General features: G+C 47.7%; 2 protein-coding genes; both read left to right on the forward strand.

Moving 5' to 3' along the window:
• Positions 1-565: 565 nt before the first annotated feature.
• On the forward strand, positions 566-1,359 carry GSTUM_00004097001 (uncharacterized protein). XM_002842442.2 has 1 exon: positions 566-1,359. Exon 1 carries the CDS (start codon positions 960-962, stop codon positions 1,296-1,298), a length of 339 nt encoding a protein of 112 aa, XP_002842488.1. The 5' UTR covers positions 566-959; the 3' UTR covers positions 1,299-1,359.
• A 1,055-nt stretch (positions 1,360-2,414) lies between these two features.
• Positions 2,415-6,591, forward strand: GSTUM_00004098001 (uncharacterized protein; the record flags this gene model as incomplete). XM_002842443.2 has 6 exons in its annotated part: positions 2,415-2,549; positions 2,668-3,024; positions 3,077-3,143; positions 3,197-4,613; positions 4,673-5,274; positions 5,324-6,591. 6 exons carry the CDS (start codon positions 2,415-2,417, stop codon positions 6,106-6,108), a joined length of 3,363 nt encoding a protein of 1,120 aa, XP_002842489.1. The 3' UTR covers positions 6,109-6,591.
• Between the last annotated feature and the right edge of the window lie 1,273 nt (positions 6,592-7,864).

Consider the following 7,864-nt stretch of genomic DNA (forward strand, 5'->3'; position numbering starts at 1 on the left):
TCGAATTAACTTTACCCTTCCTCTCCCATCCTTAGAACTCGTTTCCAGTGTTGCTATTTCTGGTGAGTGGCGATTCCGGCGGATTGGTTTTCGTAGTCAGTTGGCAGTTGTACTGTACAGTACGAGTACTGTACTTGTACTCATACTTGGCGGGTGTGGCAGTGATAGCAATAGTATCATGCTGGTGTTTGCAGGCTTCCAACGTCGAAGAGGTCGATGGCTGATGCTAATCATAATTTTTGCCTGTTCTCGAGGAAGAGAAAGGCGATAAGCCCCAAGACCAAAAAGCCACAGGAGGCTTGTGGGGCTCAGTGGTGCCGTGCCGAATCACCGAGTGGCATTTTAGATGCTATGATGACGGTGCATAAGTTACATCGCGAGAGAGTGTGGTGTGTTGTGAGTCGTAAATTTAGTCGCGTGTGTGTTTAATATCGAGTGTGTGTGTGTGGGAGAAAAAGGGGGCCATTGGTGGGGGGGAGTTGGTCGCATGCTCGGGCGATCACGCAAGCACGGTACGAGTACTTGTAACAACGATTGTACTGTACTCGTACAGTATCGGGATCATGCGGGCTTGTGTTCGGAAGGCGCTGTGCGAGTTCTTACGTGTGAGTTACCGGTACCGTACTTGTCGGTATGCTACCGCTCTACAAATAAACACGGCATCATACCGTAGGTTTTCATCTACAGTGGTATGATATCCGGATAGCAATAACTGTATGGAAAACGGCGCGAGGGTGAAGAGGAGTTATTTCTTGTCGGCAAGGGACTCATACAACACATCTTTTCTGTTCCTCTAACCCCTGACGAAGTCTTTCTGGATGGAGAGAATCGACGGGCGGATGAATGGATCCAGGGACTAAATATCGGTACTGTACGAGTATCATGCTTAAGTAAATTTACTTTCCACGAGTGGAGGACCCTTTTTTTTTTTTTTTTTTTGGTCCATAGCGGAATAGGGCATGTGGTGCAGGTTATCGGAAGCGACTCCGCAGAAATACTTTGTGGCCACTCGTGGACGGGATGTGGCTGGATTTGTTCTTCGCCTGTCAGGTTCCTCTTCCTTTGTCTTCATATTCGACTCAGCTTTGGCGTTTGATGGATACCGGTACTGTACTAATACGATGCAAAGAGGATCACCGCGGCGGGCCAGACATGCTTCACACGCAAGCCTGCAAGTGTCGGGGCTCTGGCATAAATTGTTATCGTGCTCTGGGTGCGCTGGCTTATTATGTTTTCGGAGATGCGATGGCCTCCTTAGGATGGTGATAGAGGTGATGGATATGGTGATGGCACTGTAGCTATTCCTGCTTATCTCCATGGAAAGAGGGCTGTGGATGGGACGGGGCGGGGCCGGACACCGCCATTTACTCGAGTATATGCCTTTCTGTCCCGGAAGTGTCCCCAATGTACTCGTACTCGTACTTGTAATTACGCCGGTAGCTGAGCTCGGGCGGTATGCAATCGAGGTCGCTACGGTATTCGCTCAATAGAAGGAGCAGAAAGTGTAAAAAAATAGAATATCCAACGGTGGTCGGATATGAATCTTGTCTCTTAGTATTGCACTTAGATACAGGCGTTCGTATACTGAAAGAGAACAACATCACGTATATCTCATCCTTAGCCCTTTCCCATCTCTTTGAAATATCGACACCTTGGGCTCATCAGGCGGCCGTGCCCATTGTTCCCATATCCATATCCCTCCTCCTGTACGAGGAACCGCAAGTTCAAGGGGCCGCTCCCACTGTTGCTCCCACAAGCGGCGGGCAATAGAGAGGAGTTGGGAGCAGCAGCAACGCTACATCATTAACCCATCCGTTCAGTCCACATCCTTCTTCTTGTCCTTCACCGCCGCGGTTCGGGTCCAATATTGTTGATCGTGCCAGTTCATCTCATAACTTTCACTTTGTGCCGTGGCTTCGCCATCGGTGGTGCGTGTTTCCAACATTTAACGGTCCCGCTCATTTCCTTCTACGATACCAGTACTCTATTATACCATAACACTACCGCTCGGCGTCGCATCTCCTTCTGTTCGCTGTGGCTCCCCGCAACCGTTTCCCCGTCAACTTCACAACACCTGTTTCCTATACCCCCCCCCTCTCCTTACCCCATCAATCCCACCACCACTTCCTGTATAGCTAAACAGTAAAAAATTATCTGACAAAGGCTCGAAAAAAATTGCTGGGGATCCTGTGCGTGCGCATCAGCTGTCGCCATGGGTAACGTGAATGGGAAGCTCGAGGATGGACCGGCCTTGTACTTGAGAGATCAATCAAGACGTATACACCCCGTATTTTTCTTTCTCCGCGTGGCTACTCCTCTGCTCTTGGGGACCCGTTTCGCTCTTTCCTACCGCCCCCCCCCCCCCCCACATTTTCTCCTTGTGGACTTTTTCACTGAACCCTTCATTTTTTTCAATGGGTATTCCTTCCCTAATAAAAACCAAAGGCCCAAAACCAATAAACCTGAGGATTACCCCTAGTTCCTTCCCCTGTTCTAGGATTATTGCGAAGAAGGACCCTGGTGATGATAGCTTGGTGGAGTTTGTTCAGGTACTATCACACACACCACCCCTTCCTACTCACCCCCTCCCATCTATAACGCACGCATTACATATGATGCCCGATATCTCTTTTTCGTCTAGTCCTTAATTTCCCTGTGGTTTTTTAGGATCCGGACCCGAATGCGCAACCACCTTTCCTTCTTAAACTTACCAATGAGGACGATTTAACATTCAACTTTACATTTAATATCAGGCGGAAGGACGACGCCACGGGAAACATTGGGCCGGAGACCAACATCAATGGGTTGACTTTCATTGTGGCATCCAATGCTCGGGATTTGGAGAATTTGGTCACACGAGAGCTCCATTCTGACCCCAACCTGCACAAGAATCCCAATGTAAATCTAGTTGGGGACTTCTCGACGGATGGATCGAACGCCGTGCAGTTTGATTGGCAATGGCGTTGGCGGCCTCCACAAGGAATGGAAGATAGGAAGAATATGGGATGGAGGAATGCATGCAGTGTATGTGAATGTTGCAGCTCCTTAGCTTGGAATCCTATGCTAAATGTTACAGTTTGTCGAGTACGATCAACGAGCGCACAAGCTTTCCACACTGGCTCAATTCTCGTTTTGGGTTCAGAGTATGTGTCTCGCGATCGATAATATTTAAGGGTGAACGCTTATCTGTCAGTAGATACGTCTCGAGCATGGCCGCCGTCTCCTGGTCCAAGTTCGGATTACCTGCTCTCGTCACCTCCAAAAATGCGGTCTTCCTCTGGATATTCGCCGGAGTCGAAACCAGCAGATTTGCCCCTCGAAGCGGAACCCCCCTCTCCTTTAGTCGAAGCATTTGATGGATCTACCCTTGCACCGAGCATTACCAGTACACCTTCTGTAAAAGTAGACAACTGCCCACGACCGGTGGATAGTACCATGGCGGAGGATGGCCCATTGTTTCGAGCGACCATCAAGAGTTTGGAACAAAAGACTGGTACCCTGCGTACCAAAATGAAGAAAGTACTCAAAAGGGCTGAACAGGCACGGCAAGCACAGATTGTATGCAATGATGCCGTTAACGCGTTCATGGAATCTCTACGCGATGTTGCGAGTACCGGAAATGCCTCTGGGATCCAACCGGCCCTGGATCACTACTTCGAGAGCACCTACCGCGAGATTCTTTTTTTCGAGAGGCAGAACGAAATTAGCCTTCAGAAATTAATCATTGACCCGCTCACGAAGCTCTATAACCTGGACATTAAGCAGGCGGAGGTCAAAAAGAAGGATTTTGAGGAAGAAAGTCGAGATTATTACAACTATGTAAGCCGTTACTTAGGAATTAGGAACGATTCTGCGAAGGAGAAGAAGAAGATCGAGAGCGAGACCAAATACCAAACAAAGCGGAGAGGTTTTGAGCTGAAGCGATTTGACTATTGCACCTTCATGCAAGATTTGCATGGTGGACGGAAAGAGCAGGAGGTTCTTTCTCAGCTCACTAAATTTGCAGACGCACAAGCCCGGAGTTACTTGACGACAGCGAAGAAGGTGCAAGAATTGATGCCTCAACTGGAGGCGCTGAGCTATGAGGTGAAGGAGTCGGATAAGGAGTTTCAACTGCAAAGGACTGAACGGGAGGAAAGGAGGCGTGTTTTGGAGAAGAGCAATAAGACGTATGTTGAACCAGATAATCTTGCTTCCTTCATGCCACCTCCAACACCCAACCCAACGACCGCCTCACCTAGCGAAATTCTTGGCCATAATACTGGGTTTGAAAAACTCGGTGTCGGGACAAGTAGTGTCCGCGCAGTATCCTCAGGATCAAATTCAGGTGGTGATAGAAGGGCCGAGAAGGCTCCCGAAACTGTGTTATCACACCCATCCAACGGCTTTGGGCTGTCATCAGGTTCGACCCGACTGACAGCGCCTGAACCATCTCCAGTAAATGCTGCAGCAGATAAGTTCAAGGGATTTAGGGATTTGCAAGAGAAGGAATACACTGGTAATGGCCTTGTAAACGGTGAATCGGACAGGAGAAAGGAGGGGCTTCTTTGGGCTTTAAGCAGGCCCGGAAGCCATGCGGATCCTAAAGGATTGAATAAGCAAGCGTGGCATAAGTATGTTTGGCTAAGGAGCTAAGGGAGTTCAACGACATGTGCTGACATTGGATATCTAGATACTGGGTTGTCTTAGCTGGTGGACAGTTGTGTGAGTATTCAAACTGGAAACAGAAGTTGGACCTCCACAACGATCCAATCAACCTCAAGATGGCGTCGGTACGGGAAGCTCGAGGAGCCGAGAGACGATTTTGCTTCGAGATTGTGACCCCGCAATACAAGCGGGTATACCAAGCAACTTCCGAGGAAGATATGAATAACTGGATATCGGCAATCAATAATGCAGTCAAGAGCACTATTGAGGGCGGTGGCTCTGTGCGAAATTTTGATACATCGTATGTTGAGAATGATGCTGGGCCTGACAAATTGAAGAATATAACAACGGCCCTCACCGGGAAGAGTCCTCATTACTATCACTCGGTTCATGGGACTAATCCAATGTCTCATGCATCGGCATCAAATGCCAACATGAATCGTCGCACGACGGTTGGCGCGAGGCCAATTAATGTTCGGCGGAATAGCAGCAATTTCAATGAAGATCCGGAAAAATTGCTCCAGATGGTTAGAGAAGCGGATTCTACCAACAATTACTGTGCGGATTGCCAAAGTCAGATGAAGACCGAATGGGTGTCGATAAACCTGGGTGTAGTTTTGTGTATTGGTATGTTATTCGTGAAGCAATAGCTGAGCATGGTTAACTTGTTTTACAGAGTGCAGTGGTTTACATCGCTCACTTGGTACACATATATCCAAGGTTCGGTCGCTGACATTGGACGTCACCTCTTTTACGCCGGACTTGGTCGAGTTGCTCTGCCAAGTAGGGAATAAGAACTCAAACTCTATATGGGAGGCTAAATTTGATGCCGCCCATCGCCCGGATCCGCGATCCTCCTCCAGAGAGCAGAGACTAAAGTTCATTACGTCCAAGTATGTCGATCGAGCTTTTGTGCAGTCACTGTCACCGACACTCTCTCAATACGCATCGCCGGACGAGTCAATCCTGGCTGCGGTAAAGAACAACGATCTTCAGGGCACCCTTTACGCACTCGCTTTGCACGGAAGTCCTAACACCATCGATCCGGCCACAGGCCTGCACGTAATATTCCTTGCTCTCCAGGCCGCCGACCCAGCACCTGCTGTTCTAGGTAGCGAACTAGTTGCGCCCTCAACAAACCTCTCATCCGTAACATTCCCACTAGCAGAACTGCTAATCCAGAACGGTGGAGAAATCACATCTAATATCCCAAGCTCCGGCCTGTCACTGGCGGCAAAGCACTACCTCTCCCAGAAGACTGCAAAGAGATCTGGTGCGCCCACAGAGACTGCTCCTTCAAATTCTACCACCTCATCAAAACACGGCCACCAATCCTCTAGTGGCGAGTTTTACGATCCCCCAGCCACGCTCCGAGAGCGTCAGCAACGCGAGAAGGAGCGCTTGCAAAAGCGTGTTTCGTCCGGTGGTCGTCTAGTTCGTGCGGCACAATTGGAACGATGATGTCGAAGAATGGAAATGAGAGCGAGGAAAAAATCAAATATTCTTTGTACTATGGTTGATTGATTGGAGTCTAGGTTTTCTCTTCACTTGTTTTTTTTTTCTTTTTTTTCTTTTCACTTCACTTTTCACTTTTCACTTTACTTAGTTCGGTACTTGTTACCCTTCTGTCTGTTTGGGTTTCGCCAACGAAGATGGTCTAATAGTTGATACTTGGTCTCTGGTGGAGGATGGCGTGTGGGTGAGAGAAGAACTCTCTGCAGTGATTGTAAAGCTTCTCTCTTTTTTTTGTGATGTGATGTCGTTCGGAATTAATGATTGATATGGAATGGCTGGGTGACGTGAGATCAGATGGGGGGTTTGGTGGGCAAATAGTTTAGGTACCTGTGTTCTTGAAGGGGGTTTTATTTTTATGTTTTTTCTTTCTGTTTTTTCTCTTCCCCCTCCTAATTGGCTGGTTAATTGGTTAATTGGCTGGGCGTGAAATGTGTCATGATAGATAATACTGAGCGGCGTAAGCGTGAGGGGAGAGGGCATATATAGCGGTTTGTTGGTACAGTAATGATAAAGGAACAAATGGGACAGGGATTTGCTGCGTTGGTTCCCCCCCCCGATGATGTCCGTTGAGATCGATTACAGTAGTCTACTCGTATCTTCGCTTTTGATGTTGCGAATGGGGTTAGTCTAATGATGGTTAATTAGAGTGAATGTAAATGTGTAACAAGCCTTGGCGTTGCGGTCATCGGGCGTCACTCGACTGGTAAATGGTCACTAGTCAGTAGATGCTCCAAGGCGCCTAAGAGCGGTAGTTTGAGGTCATATGCCGGTACCCGAGCAGAGATTCCTAGGGCCGGATCTTTCCCTTCTAACTAGACGCATCCCATGCTTTTTGTGTCAACGACTACGCGCTTAGCATTTCTATATAATCTATTCAAGATAGTCCTATGATTGTTTCCACCGAGGGGGCATAGTGCTAAATAGGGGTTTTTTTTTTCAGAGCTAGGAAGAGAAGATGAAGTAAATTTTTTTTTGCGGAGCCCGCTGAGCTTCATCATAAATGACATAGGCAAAGGCGACATTGTGTTCAGGATGCCTAGTACCAATTTCTCCCTTATCATACTAAAATAGCCTAGATTTACAAGGATGCAGAGCAGTTTGTAGCCCATGGCCCGTTTAGTTGCTATAATAGATATGGTGGCATGAGATAATATGACGATGGTGATGTGATGCTGTCAAAACTGGCCGTGAGCACAGTGCCGTCATCCCCCAAGAGCAGGGATAAGTCAAGTGCCCTTATGATTTTCGGGATTGTTACTAATACCAGTATGACGTGACGGGTTGTCAGCGACTGACTGACCCATGAGACCGACCTCTCCTCATATAGTGCTGCCCATTATATAGAAAGCTGAAATTGGGTTCCTCCCCCCCCCCATTAGATTAGATGTGGTATGGAACTCGTATGCTGTTTGCTGTACGATACGGTGACATAATATTATATCCTATGAAAAATTATCCCCTCGAACGAGCGCCAGCGATTAAAGGGGAAGGAAAAACGGAATTTAAAAAAAAAAAAGGTCCGATCCCAAAATTTTCTTCTTGGGAATCGGAATTGAAAGCCCAAAAATTCCGAAGGGGGGGGGAAAAGAAAGGTTTTAAAATCTCCCCTGGAAAAAAATTCGGAATTTTTGCCTTTCCCCTCGTTTTGGGCACTGGTTTTTTTTTGCTAACAGGCACATAGGAAAATAAAGGCCAAAAAATA

The sequence above is a fragment of the Tuber melanosporum genome, assembly GCF_000151645.1.
Source record: "Tuber melanosporum whole genome shotgun sequence assembly, scaffold_10, strain Mel28".
In the NCBI taxonomy this organism is placed as follows: domain Eukaryota; kingdom Fungi; phylum Ascomycota; class Pezizomycetes; order Pezizales; family Tuberaceae; genus Tuber; species Tuber melanosporum.